Source organism: Ammospiza caudacuta, chromosome 8, assembly GCF_027887145.1.
Source record: "Ammospiza caudacuta isolate bAmmCau1 chromosome 8, bAmmCau1.pri, whole genome shotgun sequence".
Taxonomy (NCBI): Eukaryota; Metazoa; Chordata; class Aves; order Passeriformes; family Passerellidae; genus Ammospiza; species Ammospiza caudacuta.
The window spans coordinates 37,119,467-37,137,174 of NC_080600.1; the positions used below are offsets into that span (position 1 = coordinate 37,119,467).

A 17,708-nucleotide genomic window follows, 5' to 3' on the forward strand; every position below is an offset into this window, starting at 1 on the left:
CCTAAGTGAACCGTGAGCAAGAGTTCTGGCAAGATTTCCCAGGTTAAAGAGGGTAAGTGAGAGATCATGGAAACAGGGTGAGAAAAACTGACATAATGCAAATGAGAGGCAGTGGGTGCACTGGAGTGAAGAGACTGCAGGAACCAGGGTGCAAAGTAAATCCTCATCTGTGGTGCTGAGACAAGAAGGAAAAGGTAGAGCTCTATCTGAGAATCAAAGATAAGTACTAGAGAAGCAGAACTTCAAAAATTAAGGTGGTAGGAGTTTTTCTGGATTTTGAATTTGGAGGTTTCTTAGCAGAGGAGCTCAGAAGAACAAATCATTGGATAATGCTCAGATTTTACTCAACAGATTAGCTGTGGCTGAAGAGAGTGCAGTAAGTTGGAGGGGGAATCTCTTCCTGTGGTGGTACAGAAAACACTCCTTGCAGCTAAATGTGTGGCTGAGGTGTCTTGAGTAAACCCATAGCCAGATCTCTTAATGCAGGTTTTCTTCCAAGTTGGCAGTTCCTTTTTCCAGTGTGAAATGAGAACCTCCAAAATTACTTGAATCTGTCAAACCTGTAAGTTTGTCCTTTCCAGGACACAGGCACCTTGCTCTCTCCTAGTAAGACACAATTGATCAATTTTCTGAGGGCTGATCTAGGGTCCTGGGCTAGTCAGAGATAAGGGGTTTAATTAACTGTAATGAGTGAATCACAGATGATACAGTGATGTTCTTAACTACTGCAAAACTCTGTGACAGAAAGCTGCAAAGCAGCACGGGACAGGAACTAAGCATCATGGCACACAAGAGGTCCTCTCCAAATCTGGTAGAATTTGGAGTCTCCAAAGAGATTGTTATTCTCCATTCAAACATGATTTCATCATTTAAACCATGACTCTGTCTGCTGATGTGTTTTAACTGCTTTGTAGTATAGGAAAACACCTCGAGCAACTCTTGTAAGAGCCAGTTTGCCTACTGAATAGAAGATAAGTTAATTTTCTGTTTAAATAGAAAAAAAATCCCAATAAAATATAATCACACTATAATGCCTGTTGCTCCTTTCTAATTAGTGATTGAGACTGCAAATGCAGCGTGCTTTTTGAGACCTGGCTAACATGTGAGTGCCTGCACTGGATCTGTCCAGAAAATTTGTGTAATTTGGTGTCATTTCGCTGGCAAAGCCCAGTATCCAGGGGAAGATCCAGCACTTCACCTCCCTCCAGCCCCCTGGGAGCTCAGGGATCTCCTGACTCAAGCTTGCCCTCTGTGTGTTCAGTACATCTCACCAGCTCCCTTCCATGGCTGTCCAGCCCCTAACTGAGCCCACATACACTTATAAAAACCATGTTGCAGATGCCCTGATGCTTGTTTAGATGAAAAGTCTTCCTTTCATTTGTTTTTCAATGTGCTGCCTGTTTTCATCCAACAGCCTGTGTTTCTTGCATTGAAAGGAGCAGTGGACAAGCAGCTCCTCTCGATGCTGCTCACATTTTAGCTGACATTCCCCTGCCTGGGTTCCTGCTGTTTCAGACTGAACAGTCCTAGTTGTTCCATGAATGGAAACCAACCCCTGCTTATGATTACCCTTTTCTGTCCTCCCCTGAACTTACCCAGTTTTTCTGCACCTTTTCTGAAGTGGGGGACAAGAACTGCAACTGGTACTCCAGACGTAGTAAAATCACTGGCATCATCATGGTCCCTTCCTAGGGGTTGTACTGCAGATCTTAAACTAATATCCTACTCAGGGTCAAGTCTTTCTATTAAGTCTGCAAATTATTGCATATGAAGTTTCTATTTGAAGACCTCATCATTCCATGATTCTCCTTTCCTGAATTCATAGTGAAAACATGGAATAGTTTCACCAAATCTGCTAGATTAACAGCAGCTAAAGGGATAAAAAATATTTTTTAAAATATTGCCAGTTTGTTAATTATTTTCAGGCCTAAGCCTACATTCACTGAAATCAAGTGTGACAGACTTGGTCTCTTACTCTGTAACTGGAAGCGATTTAGAATTGAAAAGAACCAATATTTATCTACAACTTAAAGCTATAATTACAACTTGAAAGTGTTTTTTATGCATATGGAGCTGCACAGTATCTGACTGCTGAGATACTGTTCTTCTATGTCTCTTCAAGATTAGTAGTATCTCAATTTCATACACAGCAACGAGTATATGTTCCAAATCATTATTTCTTGTCCCTAGGCTTGCACATTTTTGTCTAGCATAGGTATTTACAAGATAATACACCAGTCTTCAAACAAAATTCACGACTTGGCTCACCATTGCTTCTGAAAGATACAAAAAACTGCAGTTCTCATACTTCAAAACACTAAAATGAAGTAGATTATAGCATTAGTTCAATACATTGCTGCTAGCCATAGTTTTAATTTACCCAACCTAATAACTGGCATGGGCAAATGCATGATTTGGGGGATGTTTTTCATTTTCTCAGAGACACCAAGGTACCATTGGAGGGACCAATATTTCCTAAAATTTTTTCTGCTTCTCAGCTGGAATAATGCATGTATGTGGAGGTGATGTACCTCTGCTCACTGCTGCATTTTCCAAATGGGAGAGACCAGGAAAAAACAGGAATATTGGCAGGTTGGAGGTGACGCATTTGCACAGTAGTCAATAATGCCAAAGCAACCAAAAGAACCTTTAAGGCAGTCTCTTCTTCACAGAGAAACTTCATACTCAAAAATCTGGGAGGGGGAAGAAACCTCCCAAAATGCAGTTATTAAACTTCACCCTCTTCTTGTCCTTCCATTAATACTTCTATATTTGCTTACACAGGACTGAGGCTGTGTATGGGTGATGTAAGACGAGATTTTCAGATGTTCTGCCCCAAGGTTACACCGGTGGTGTTCTGGAGCTCTGTTAAACATGAGCAGGGTAGAAATCATGTGAGCTGACATCATTAATGGAAACAGTTGCTCTTTAGGCTGACTCAGGGCACTGTTCAGTGAGACCTGGGGCAGCTCTGCCCCTTTGAGGGCTTCGATCCAGCTCTGGAGACCAATGCCTGCACGCCTGGGAAAACTGCCAGGCCAGGCTCTTGCACATAAAGTGCAACAGGAGTGACAGGGACACTCAAGGAGTGCCCTGTGCTGGCAGGAAAAATCAGCCACTGGAGGAGACGTGGCAGAACAAGGTGGAAATTCCATGCTGGAGTTTCCCAGTGCAGCAGAGCAGGCAGGCGGTCCGGCTGCTGCCTCGTGCTGATGTGTGTTAGCAGCATCTCCTGCTGCTAATGGGGACATGCAAACCAAAAAGGATCCCATAAAAGTTTTCTTTGGATCTCAGTGGAGTTAGAATATAGATTCTTCATGGGAATTCTGAGTATCTTTTGGATTGGCTGAATAAAGGGTCAAGTGCTGTCACTTGCACATTTCCACATTGCAGAACAGAAGGGATGTCATGACTTTACTGTCACAGCAAGGACACAGCTTTTGGCCATTTTTTCAAAAATTTACAGCTGTCATTAGAGGAACTGGGAGTGTTTACAACCTCTGATGTATTTTTGGACCAATTTCTCCCAGGGCACTTCAGGAAGATAGATACTTCCTTGGCATTTGAAGTCTCCCAACCATGAGGAGTGGAAGATCACAAAAATACAGGAAATAAGAGCCACAACATACATACTTGTGACTTTCAAAAGGGCTTCAGAGGCTTTTGGATTGCCTGGCAAAGGACTAAGAATCTACAGAATGAAGAATAATAATGGATTTATTACAGCACTATCAAGAACTGGGAAGAATTTGTAAGGTAGTATCAAAATTCCTCAGTACAGGAGGCAGTGGGAGCATGTGCTGATTCTGGCAGGGTATAGAAGTAGATCAGCTACTCCCTCTGCCATCCTTAAAGGTGCTACAGAAATGACAGCAAACTGAATAACCTGCAAAAGCTGGCATCTCCTTACTGCAAAGCACTTGGTGGAACTCAGTGTGGGGTTTTTATTTTTTTGCTTATTTGAGTTATACTTTCTGAATTCTGCTTAGCTAATCAGGTGGTAATAAGAGTCCTGCATTTTGCAAGCTTTTATTAAATTTTGAAAATCTCAGGGGAGTATCTACATAAGCAAGAGTTTGCAAATTGTGAGCTATGCAGATTTAAGTAAGAAAAAACTGTGTTCATGTCTTTAATATGTGATGAATGCTGCTTTATATTTGAAACCTTGTGCCCAGTGGAACCTATTACAATAATGTTTAAACAGGTTTATGCTATAAATGCATTATATTTTCCCTACAGCAGAATATGTTGGAATGTACTCCTGATAAAAAAAAAAAAGTGTGAATGGGTGATATCCCAGAATCTGGATTGCTATAGGCACAATTATGCCCTTTTATTAACAAATTAGGCAATGAAAAATATAATTTGTTAATATAAAAAGGACTTTGTACAGCGGACAGAATTGATAAAAATGCACCCTGAATCTCCTGCACCATGTGGGAACTGGAAATCAGCCAAGTCCTACAGAATTCAGGGAAACTGGATCTTCAAGTGCCAGTGTCACACAAAGCCTGGACAGAGCTGCTGACTGCCATGGAAAAAAGCAGGAAGATGACAGTGATGGATCAGCACACAATTAAATAGCAGGAGTAAGTGGTGTCACAGCAGTATTTTGGCTGCACAGGTGTTCTACTTTCAATTTAAGGCATATTTGTCTTGTAACAGGCCCAACCATGAACAGGGTCTACATCCACGGTTTTCTCTATGTGAAAAACCCAATGGTTTCATCGGCACAGGACATCCATGTACTTTAAAATGAGCTGTCTGAAGAGAACAGGACAGAGCCCTTCTCTTCTGCTCCCCTTGCCACTGCCCATCCCCTGAGGGGGGACATAATTTACAGTGTGGAGTGGCAAGGGCCAAGGACAGGAGCTGGAGAGGAGACATCCAAAGAAAGGTCACCTCTTCCTCGCCTCATCATGGTACGAACACAAGAAAACCCTTTCCCATCGCACAGCATGAGATAAGGCTGCCACCAAGTGTGTTTTAGGCCATAGAGTTTTAAAGATTCAAGCAGGGATGTGGGAACTTCATCCCTCAGACTGACCAGGCTGACAGTGCACAGTGCCGTGACCGAGCACAGCAAAACTCTGGCTCACACATGGATCTCTTATACAAATTCCATTACCTTTCTTTGTTAAAAGGGAATGATATTATTTCTTGTTGCATCCTTGGGGCTGAGGAGATGAAAACCATTTCACACTTTGTGTGGAACAATGAGGCCCTGTTCTCACTTGGGGTCTTAAACTCTTGCTTTAATATAATTTAGGGGGAAAAAAAGGTTGAGCATTAAAGAATAAAATAGAAATGCGAAACTTGGTTATTTAACTTCTCTTTCACAAGGAAAGGTGCTAACCTGACTTGCATAACTTCATACACAATTTCTCCTTGACCTTTTCTACATCTGCCATCAGCAGTGCCCTATTTGTAGAGTTCATCAGTGAAACAGATCAGTAAGGTACCATTCCTTTAAAAATAGCAAATTAATGAGTTTTCCTTTTCTTTCTTAAACCCACCATGCCATCTAAAACCCTGTCTCATAGCCTGTGACTGTGCAGTACTCATTTCTATAATGCATTTTGACATCCTGGTTTTATAAGGACTTGAATTCTCAGTTGTTGCCTTAATGTGAATCTATAGGTTTTCCCTGCCAAATAGGAGCCAGGGATCTGTGTAAAATTTTTCAGTCTTAGAGAAGACTTCAGGGAAATGCCACTATAACTCATTGAAATTATTCTTTGCTCTGTGAATAAAGCCAATAACCTAATTGGGATTATCTGAAGAGTGAAATATGATTCAATTTGACTAACCATGGCTGTGTGCAGACATTAGTGGGAGTAAATTCAGCACCAAATAATAAAATGAGACTGGGGTCAGTTTCCTTTTGGAAGAGTTTGATTTCTAAAGAAGGAGGTAATCTCGGAGCACCAACACCCAATAACTGCGTATTCCTTTCTTTGGATCCTTGTGTGGGTGTGATCTGGGTTTTCCCTCTGGGTGCTTGTGGGAACCTAGAACATCTCTCCAGCAGTCCAGGATTGCCAGGACCCTGCCAGGGGGCTCAGAAGCCCTGGCACAGAGCCCAAAACACCTGTGGGTTTGATTATGACCCATAGAGCAAATTACCAACCTTATATGAAGATCACCAAGCCACAACAGTTTAGGTAGAATAATAGTGAAGTTATCACGGGGTGAAAAAGTAGATTTTGGGGTTTCTGCTATGGGGGTTCACGAGGCAAGATGGAGGGATCTGGGTGTGTCCAGCCTTTCTCTTTCTTCTTCTTGGCCTCCATCTTCTGCTGTGATGTTGGCACTTTTAGATTGGTTTAGGGTAGAAGCTCACTGTCTAACATAGGTGATAGGTATTGGAAAGTTATTGTGAATATTGTACATGTAGTTTTTAGTATAAAGACATAACACTGTCCTGGGGGCAGCAGAGTGCCTGGAACTGTCCTGCTGGATGGACCTCGGCAGGGCAGGAGAACGAATTTTATAGATAAGAAACAATGAACAACCTTGAGACCGAGACATGAAGAGCCCTGACTCTTTCTTCAAGCTCTCAGGCTGAGAAAAGAGACTTTCCAACTTTTCTCAGGGTCACTCTGACAAGCCAGAGATCCCGACAGGTGCTGCTCCCAGGAGCAGCTGCCCTGAGCTTTCCCTGCAGGGCTGGGCTGGTCCGTGCTGCTCCCCCATGCAGGGATGCAGCAGTTGTGCAGCGCCCAGTGCTGCTACCTGGGCCAGGCTGCCCTGCAGGGGACAGACAGAACCCTGCCACTCGCACTCAGCGTCACACAAAACCACTTCAAAGAAGGGTTTTTTTTCCCCCTAACCCTAAATAGCCACTACAGTAATACATATATCTGCATACACAAAAGAGTTTGTTCTTAGGAAAAATCTTAAACAAATGCAGAACCATGCTAGGATTATACATTTCATTTCCCAGCATACAAATGAGGAGCTAATTTAGTCTGGGCTGTTCATGCATTTTGCTTTTAACAAACATCCATATGCCAAATAGACCTTCCATATACTTCCCTGCTGGAGTTTTTTTTCCTTTCAACTTGGTAGGGAACATTTGTGATCCTTATTCAACCAAATATATCTAAAGAATATATTTTGCTCAAGGCCTTCTAGTTTATAATTTAAGAGAAACAAAATCAATTCATGGTTCTGGCAGTCTCACTATTATGACAAGTATACATCTGTGCAAAACTACTCCAATCCCTAATTAATTACAGAATGTTATTAACATTTTATAATTTAGCATTGGTTAATTTATTTAATTTCATAAACACGGCCATATGAAGTTACTTTTTATGGACCACTTTTTCATCTTTTGCTTGCAGTTCTGAAATCTGGGTAGAGATACAGAGATATTTGCTTGTATCAAGATTATTTTCTGTTCAGATAGTTCTCAGTCCTTTATGTAATGACTTCAATGCTGAGGCTTGACACTTCACTCCTGACTCAGGCAGCACTGATGAGCAGTGTTAATGGGAGTTTTTTCCAATTAGAGGAAACAGGCTGAGAGTCATGTTCTTTAAAATTAATACTTTTATGAATATATAATGCCAATCATATTTCTCATTACCAGGGCACATCAAGTTGAGTTTAATTTTAAGTCAGCTTAGTAAATACATCACAAAATGTGCCCTGTTGGAGTTAAAGTGGATCATTCCTAAAAGAGATTTATTTATTGATCTGGTAAAGAGCTGCACATAAAATTGCTATCAACTTTAATCAGATGAGAACAATTATTTTACATGAATAATTAGTGGAACTAATAAAAAATCTGAGCAGGTATAAACTTCTGTGAAGCATTTATATTTGTTTGAAAGACAGTGGTAATTCTTGATTTACCTCACATAAGCACTGATTCCACTACAACTGCAACAAGAGTTCTAGCAGCTATTCAGCCTTTTCCTATGCTTACATGTTTAGTATTTATAGGGGGTTTACACAGTCCATCAGGTTCATTTGTAATCTTTAAACAATCCTCTCTTACTTTCCTATGACCCTATTAAAAATACAATCTAAAAGGCAAATAGTAAAAATCTTGCTTTTCTCTATATTCACTATTCAGATTGCTCTCAACCAATCTGGTCCTGAAGTATCTTTTATAGCTGTGGTGAGACATGGGCATGGTACTGGGGTGCCAGAGGAAGCAAGGGGTTCTCATTCACAGATAATAGGATGGCAGTGGTTTTTGTGGCCTGTAACCACATCTGCACTGCTCACTGAACCATCCACATTTATACTCGGCTAAAGAAAAGCACTTTTGGCCAAAAATAAAATACATTTTTAATTGGTATTCTCATGTACATATTTAAACAATTTAAACCAGTCCTCTGTAGAAATGCTCGTCTGAAGCAGTACTGTGAGCTCCACTTTGTAGCTTTATGTGGTTTTTATCTACATTTTTGTTTTTTTCACACATAAGGTCACAAATTAGAAACCTCAGCTTTAGAGAGATAAGAATGTTACAATGTTAGTTGGAAGAATCTGAATTAGTACCTGGTGACTGAATGACTCCTAATTGCCAAACTCAGTTCTACTCTACCTCATTCAAATGCTAAGGAAACTAAAAGGAATCAATGTTTGCATGGGTTGTACAAGTTTATCATATGCATCTAGCAGTACTGTAGAGATGTAGTGAAAAAAACCCAAGAAAACACCACCCCAGCAAAACCAAAGACTGATGAAGAGACAAGAGACAGGTTTTAGAGGCTAATAGCACTAAACATGTTTTTCCTGGCTTTGTGTGTTGCCAAGATGGTATGGCCAGACAGGTGGATCAAGAAGCAAAGTAGAAGGAAGCCTCATGCTCTTACCACACCTCACCACACCACACCAACCTCTAATCATAGACTGCAGCAACAATTTTGGAAGATTATTCATTCCAAATACAGTCTCTAACTCACATTAGCATCATAGACCAGAAGCAATGTTTGTTATGAGAACTTCCAGAATGGGTTAAAATGGGGGTTTGGCCCCAAGACCTGGCTGCTTACACCTTCACTCCCTCAGGCCAAGTTACTAAGCCCAGGCAAGAAAAAGATGCTTGTGCAGAGCATGACCTTATTTAGTTGGGGTAGCACTTGATTTTTCTCTCAGCCTTCATTACTGTAATATCATACACAGGGTTTTTCCTTTGTGTGCCATGCAATTTATTCCCCTAAGATTAGTCTTTTTCTAGTCAAGCAGTTTAAAGCTAATCACAGTTGTTATTTTAATCTGTGCTCACCATTAAGAATTCTCACTGAGCTATTTTGCCTGTTAGCAATTAAGGCTTCCCAATGGAAGTTCATGATTACAGCAAAGGCAACCTGTTTAATACTTGGCACCTCTTTAGTACATAGGCATTAAAACCAGGAACACAGAAGCATGCTAATGCTGGTGAGGAAAGCAGAGCAGATCTATTTAACAAACTCTGTTTTGAATATACAGCATAGGAGAAATGCAATGTAATCCTCATGTGCAGTTCTGGTCCCTCCCCTCTGTGTTTTACATTTCTGTAGTAAATTGGGGAAGTGCTGTTGACCTTCATTAACTTATTACATATTAGTCATGTCTGAGCTGCAGCATCTCCTCAGGCTTTCACCAAGGCAGACTGAAGTGTTGGTCCCAGTTCCAGTAGCACTACTCATAAAATTCCCTTTAAAAGTCTCAAGACCAGGATCTGACCTTTGCTTATTCAGGCAAGCATCCTATGCTGAATTATGACCTCTTTCCTCTGTTAAGAGGATCGGTAATTACTGCTACTGATCTGTGTATCAAGATTTAAAAATTATGATTTACCATCAAATCAATTAGCAAAGAGTGTGGGAGCAAATTTTTGCTTCTCATGTTGATTGTCCATGTGATTCTGCCATAAAAATTACACATCAGCTGAACTTAAGCATTAAATGACTAGGTAACAAACAACATTGCAAGGGGATTCTACTCACCTGTCCCAATTCCATCCTGTTTAAAGCCATTTCCAGACAGGATAGGGCAGAGAAATCCAAAATAATATTTACTTTTTTTTAAACTGATACATGGACATGCACAACCACTACTGTGCATCACTTCCAATGGTAAATGTTGGTGATTTACATTGATGGGGATCAAATTAACAAATTTGTCTCACACTGTGTAAATGTGTTGAGCTTCGACCTGAGAAATAGAGAAACCACTGACAAGTCAAATATGCTATCAGTAATGTGAAAATAACTGCTGTGAAATGTCCAGTATAAGAAAAGCTGTGTTAATAAAATCTGCATCATCACAAACTACTGAGGTATTGTCAAGTTTTAAGAACAAGGAATCTGAAGCTGGGTTAGAGGTCTGCTTTAGTGGAAAGCCATAAAACATGACCTAACCATTGCCAGTCCTCCTGGGACAGCAATCACAGCAATAAATGTTCCACAGCAGATGCTAATGCCATGTGTAAACAGTTGTCCTCTAAACTGAAAAGAAATTTTGGCCCCCACATGTCTTTTAGGGTCCCATTGTACGTGTGGAGATGTAAAGGAAATGTAAAATTGATATGCACGCCATGGCAGCGGGTTTGGCCTCCTGTGCCTCAGCTTGGGCACTATAAATCTGTGCTGGCTGTGGGTGAGGCTGGAGGAGCCAGAGGGGCAGGATTTGTGTGTGTCAGGTTTATGGGCTCGCCCTGACACCGCGGGGTTATCGCTCAATGTCAGGTTCAGCGCCCGCTGACCCACCGGGCTCAGAGCATGCGCCACAAATCAGCAGCATAATGAAGGCTGAGGAGAGGGCTCTGCTGATTTATTGGGACATCTGTCTGCCTGTGGACAGCCCAGCACTGCCCCTGTGCAGTGCCAGCTATTAGCATAATCCTCACCATGGAACTTCTCAGAGATTTCAAAGGGAGGAATAAAGTGTTCAAAGAAGACTGGCTGAACCAGAAGGGTTTTTTTTGTAGTGCTCATTACCAGTCAACTTTTTATGCCAACACACCATAAAAATAATAATAAAAATAAATAATGTTAAAATAAAGTAATGGTTTTGGTTTTTTAAAACCACTGAATTTCCAGAATGCATCTGTATGTCTGTTTATAATAAAGACACCACCCCTGCTACTCTTCAAAGACCTTTAAATATTTTAAATTTTTATAATTCATTTATATTTAATCACAGTAGTGTCATCTGCATATAATGTTATCACCTTCATTCTTACAAAGTTAGTCTCCTGAACTCTGTAATGTTAAATGAAAATTTCACCTTTTTGTGCCAATTATATTTGGCTACTTTTTAAGAAAAGGGGGAATTAGGCACGAACTTTAGGAGTTTGCCTATAACTAAGAGTCAATATCATAATGCTGCAAGCTGTAAATGATGGGATACTACTTTATATTGTATAGATAAGTTTGTGAGGTGCAGAACTAATACTGGCATGTGCAAAGTCGCTCTTTTTTTGTACATGAGAGGCATTCACCTGAAAAATCAGACAGATCATTATTTCTCACTTGATCGGAACTAAGGTGAAATAGGTTTCAGTCTATGAACATTAAATTATTCCCTGAAGATACTTTTATATTTGACTGTGTTTTAAAAGACTGTCATTGTTCATATGTCTTCAGAAAAAAAAAGTTAAATATTGCATTAAAAAAATTGCTGTGAATGTTGAAGGAATTTTATCACTGCTATTATCCCATTTCCTTTGTATGAAATGTTGTGTTAGATAGGATTTGAGCAGTTACCGAATTTGCTGTAGACAGCATAGAAACACCCACCAGCATGTGGCAATCCCTGCTCTGCTTAAACCAGGGTGAAGTCTGGGCAGCATGAACAGAGAAGATGTAGAAAATCCAAACTATCAAGAGCACTGCAAAATTGTAAACCTCTCTTTATTTTAATTTCCAAACTCTCAATTGGTCATGCTGCTATGGTGATATTTTGGCTAGATTTTGTGTGCCATTCAATGAAAACACTTATATTCAAGGATATAAGACAATTTCTGAAATTCAGTCCAGTTGAAAGGATCTGAAGGAGAGTTAGCATCCACTGCCTAAAAACTGTAACATGAGTAAACTTGTACATGTGTGAAACTGCCCTGATTAACAAAGGCAGAATTCCTCTTGTGTGTGCTGCCCTGCTTATTTAATGAGCTAAGATTTGGTATTCTGCAAAGAATTAAAAAATGGAGAAACTGAATAGCCAATCATTCATCTGAACTCAAAAATGGAAACTGTGGATTGCAGTATAATTTCCAAAATAGCAACATAAATAAACATGTGTGGCACAGTACTTGCCTCCATAAATTCCAGCGTTGTTCTTCCAGCTGAGTCACCAAATGCTCTATGTATTTGTTGGAGTCCATGTATTCCTAAAGGAAAAATTATTACAATATTAGTTTTTCAATGTTCAAAGTATTTGTAAAACTTTGAGTAAAAAGCAGTCGGAATCAGTTTGTGGAGTGCACTTTGATTTTGCTCCCAAAGTTATCCCATATACATAGAAATCACAGTGATGTAAAAATCTAGGTTAAATTCACATTTGGATTCATATTACATGAACAGGGCAGTAGCCTAATGCACACTTCAGAGATTATTTGAGGGGAAGACAAGAGGCACTAAGGATACACAAGCAGCACAAATAAATTAGTGTACATATAAATTCATATCCATATTCCAAGCCCAGAATAATCTTCCCTGGATCCAGACTGAAAAATAACTGCCCAGCAGTGCAGTCATTGGTTTTGGTGCACATTTGGTTTACTTAGATATTAATCAAAGTGAACTGAATATTTGACTCAAATATTTATTTTATGGAAAGTATGAAAAATGCTATAGCATGTACCCTATTTGAAAATGAAGCTATAACTCAGCCCCTATATTATTTTCCAGTCCAACTTTTGCAGATGCAATAACTTGAAATATCAGCTCTATGAAAGCTCCTGTACTTGTGTCTAGACAGAACTTCTGATAAATAATCTTGACCAGATGAAAAATTTGGATTTTTTTCCTATTGAAGCCTATTCTTTAACTCAATGCAAAGAGATGATGTTTATTCTCAGCAGAGAAATCTGTCAGTAATAGAAATACACCACCTCATTTCCAGGAGGAAGGCAACATCAGTGTTATTTATATCAAATATTTCAGAATGAGCCCACAGAATTACATGATATAATATGATACATTTGGATGACAGCAGTACCAACACAGTCACATTACTATTATTCTGAAGGTCTATCAGTAATAATATAACTGTCCTGAAATATCTCAGCACAGCAAAAATATGTCTTAAACCTCATACTGCAGGAAATTGCAAGTATTGGAGTAAAGAATCCATCTCCACTTTCTGGAGACAAAAGCTCCATTTTTATAGCTCCACTGTTTTACCTTTGGACTCATCACAGAATCACTTTGTGAGGTTCCTGTTTGTATTAGAAGTTGTCTCTTCACTGTTATTATTTCTTTTGTGTACAAATATGGATTTTGTTGCAAAGTGGTTTGTTCTTATGAGCCATTTGTCTTCATGAGGAGGACTATGAGACAGCCACTACAGAGACTGTACATCATTGTGTCTCCTCAAGGTGAAGATAAATGTTAGCTGATTTTAATGATCATAATTTATATATAAATGTACATTTTTATTTTTCAGGACTGGAGTTGTTCCAAGTGATTCCATGTTTCTGTCCACAGTAAGCAAGAGTAGGACTCAGCTCCCAAGGAGCCTCTGCAAAACTTCTCAGCCATATCCTGCTCAAACTGCATGGCTTGAAAAGCTTTGGGTACTGCAAAACTTTCCATTAAACTTTGTGATTGCCCCAAGTTTAAATTTCATTCAAACTGCTGTAAATAGAAGCATTACATAGCTGTTTCTTAAATAATGGAAATCCTGAGAAACACCATGAGCTTCAGTGGCAATTAAACAGGAAGCTTCTTCTAAGCTTATTCTAATAAATTCTGCAATACACATATATTAGAGTTCACCAAATATATACTGTACAAATATATAATGATGATTAGTTGCAGTACCTAGTTCTTTAAAACAAGTTGCCTATTTTAGTTTATAGTTTTTACTACAATGAATCTGGCATAAATTAGTATTAATACCTTTACATCTTTTTAATGTAATATTAAACAATATTCCTGATTTATTCATCAGTGCACTTTGCCCTACAGGCAAAGATGGGATCAGCAGTTTTATTCTGCATCAATTCTACCATGATAATATAAAACCCTCAGTCTGAAGCAATTTTCTTAAAACCGTTTTCTGGAAATAAGGACAATGGGGAAAAGAAAAGCCTGTGTTTATCCTATATGACTGCTGACTTAACGCTAAGGGTTTCCTGTGACAGATCAGAAATATTATTCTGTTTGTCTTTAAAAGCCAGCAACCTGGGAGTATGTAATCTTGTCAGTGTGCAGAAGTGATGTAAAAAAGTCAGCCATGGTTTGATGGTGGTTAGCAGCACCTCCTTTCTCCTGGCACATTCATATGCCAGCTGTGGCTGCAGCCAGCCATCTGCTCCAGACAAGGCCTCTTTCCCTAAGCCCAGGTTTCTGCTCTCTTCTCTTATCAACTGTCCCAATAAGACAAATTCTGCCATCCCTGGATCAGGACCCAGTGTTATTTTGTCAGTGGGAAGCAAATAGCAAACAGTCACTTCAGATTTAGAGCAACTTTGTGATTTAGAATAGCTTGGCACATTCAGTGACAGCAGAAAATGTGAGTAAAAACCCCAAAGTAATCACACTGGTTTATGGTTGGACTCAATGACCTTAAAGGTCTTTTCCAACCTAAATGATTCTCTGACTTTATGTTCAACAAGACGATGTATGCAGTTCATTAAAGCACTTCAGAGTGCCCAATAGATCACACCTAGAGGGGAAATACAATTATTTGGTGGCTTTCTTGGAGCTCTGTCCTGTGAATGCTTGTGCCATGCAGGCTCTGAGTAGCACAGAAAACTGTGGAGTGTGAAAGATTATGTGGAGCCTCATTCTCTGATGTAAACTATATAAAAATCATGATGCCACTCATAATAGATACTAATGAGACAGAGCAATCAAATGAGAGAGAGGCTGTAAAAGCACAGCTGCCCCAGGGTTTCAGAAGGGGGTCACAATTCTTCCTGCTCCCCCTAGAACAATGGACACTGCAGAGCAGGAGGGGGTAAAGCTCTGTAAGACCAAGCCAATATCTCTGAAATGACACAGCATTTTTAATCTGAAGTCCTAGACTCCATATTCAAGTACTTATGTACATTTGATGCTGTTTCATAGCAATTGTGCTGATGGTGGAAGTGCCATCCATGCTGCTGTCCACACCTGGACTAGAGCTCAGCAGCCTGCACTGGCTCTGCCTGGAGTCCCCCTCCTACCTCCAGCCATTCCTCACAACTTCCAGGATTACTGAGAAGTTCAAAATTTAAACAAACAAACAAAAAATTAAAATCCTTTTCAGAATAATGAGCGAAACATGTCCCTTTTCTTCTGATGTAGTTACCTCGCAGCCATGAGAAATTAACTTCTCCCTCTATCCTCCTGTGATGGCACTGTTTTAAGGACAAAACCTTCTGTATATGTTTAAATGCAGTAGAAAACCTTTCTAACAGCTGCATGTATTCTGGCATACAGGAAGAGATGGCATGCAAATGTCACATACAGCTCATCTAATTTAGAGAGCATTAGAGAAGTGCTTTACCCAGATTATTGCTGATTTGAGTTGAAGCACAAGCCTAGAAACACACCTAAAAATGGGGGTTTTGACAGTACTAAATATCTCACTTTGCAATGCTTAATTGTTTTGCTAGTTTTTTAGAGTTTTGTTTTTCTTTTCTTTGTTATCTGGATGGCTGTCATGAAAAAACAGAGAAGAGAAAGGAAATGAAGTGCCTCCACTGAGGCCCGGGATCCACTGCTCGGTATTTTGGTTGGTTACTTGGGTATTTGTTCTGGCATATCCCTGTTGTTGTGCTGGGCAGGGTATCAAAAATTATCCAGCACACAGAACATTTTCCCATCCATTGTTGCAGAGCAAACCCTTCAAGCAACCTTAGGCTCCCAGCACAGGAGTCCCTGGCTGGAAGCTGGAGGTGATAAATTCAAGCCAAAGGAACAGTACACAGTCCCTGCCTCTCCTCAGGAACTTGCACATCTTGGTATCAAAGAGAGTTTAATGAGCTTAGTGAGATGTGAAAAGGATTAAGGATACCAGCAAATCACTTGATTACGCACTTAATTCAATAGGGCCACTCAGGAGCTTGCCTGGCTGTCCTGGCTAGCTGGGCCATGGGTGGGACTGGCCTGTGGAAAAGGTTTTACAGCAACTTCTGTGAGATAGAGAAAAGTTTGATAAGAGGATCCATATTTACCCCTGAAAGAATTTTCTAGCAAGGTCATTGATGTAGAAACCAAGAAGGGAAGGAGGATAAATAAGAGAAACCTGCAAATTTCTATAAGCACTTTGATTGTCTCTCATGGCCAGTGAGTGAAGTGTAAACTTACGTGTTTTATAAGAATGTATAAAAAGCATGCATGCTGTAATAAAAACAGGTTTGAAGTCTTCTGAAAATGGAGTGTTGCTTTTCTTGTGACATTGGCCCCTCCTGCAGCATGGACACCCCAGCTCAGCTGCCCCAAACCCACACACCTCAGCCAGGCACATGGGGACACGGCCACTGTCCCCCTGCCAGTGCTCTCCTGTCCTGACCAAGCTCCTCGGGCACTGAGATGCCTGAGCTGTGCAGAAAACAGGGAACTGGGACAGAGACTGGGCTGGCACTCATGTTCCTGCAGACCGGTTTTGAAGCAGGGCTGGGAGGTAAACATCATATTCAGGCCTGCACAGCCCAGAGCTTTCCATTTTCCCCTGGCACATCTAATTGCACTCCTGGCTCGGCTGGAGCAAACTCTGTGCACGCAGCCCTAGCCCACTCTTCCACGACACTTCCCCTTGATTCCCCTAATTTTGGATTTGGAAGCAGGCAGGATTCAGCACAGATTCAGGCTCCTGGGCTCCACAGAGGAAAATGTTGGTCACTGGGGAGCAGAGAAACCGAGTGAACAACAGTATAAGGGCACAGACGAGGTCCTCCAAGAGCCTGGAGACAGGGAGCTCCATGGAGAGCCCACAATCATCTGCTGCAGTTCAGGAAGTCACAATTTCACAGGGAAAGGTTACTAGAAATCAAACAACAACAAAGCTGTCTGCAGCTAAACAGCAGACTGTTGCAATTAGGAAATTATGTTAGCAGAGCAAAAAGGGGGACATCTAAGCTGTTACACTGAGTGTGGAATTACATGAGTAATTTTTGAAGGATCTTGGAACAGTGCCCTGGGGTAAAGCTTTAAATCTAGGGAGAGTGATTTCAGAGAATATTATAACTTTTGTAAAATATTTATTTTTGTTTTCATCCTGCTGCATAAACCCTTGATAGAAAATAGACTTTTTTCCAGCAGCCTAAGAGGACACACACATATATTTATATATATATGTGTTCTTGTCTAGACAATGTTTTTCATATCCAAAAGCAATAGCAATGAGAATTGAGAGAGCTTTCTGCTGCACACTAAAAAGAAATCAGGTATAAAAAACATAAAACCCTAAAACCCTTTAGGATTAGTAATTTTTCACTCCTTTCAATACCACACCTGGCCTACTACTCACTTTTGTTCCTAAATAACAATGAAAGCTAAACCATGTGGAGAAAATAATATTTTTTAAAACTGCCATTATTACTGATTTAA

The 17,708-nt window shown here is 40.2% G+C and overlaps 1 protein-coding gene across 1 annotated transcript in view; it reads right to left on the reverse strand.

Moving 5' to 3' along the window:
* NCKAP5 (NCK associated protein 5) overlaps positions 1-17,708 on the reverse strand; it is a 363,982-nt gene that overhangs the window by 226,769 nt on the left and 119,505 nt on the right. Inside the window, exon 3 of the mRNA XM_058809518.1 lies at positions 12,260-12,337. Within this exon, the coding sequence (XP_058665501.1) occupies positions 12,260-12,337 (78 nt within the window). The remainder of the gene's footprint in view (positions 1-12,259; positions 12,338-17,708) is intronic.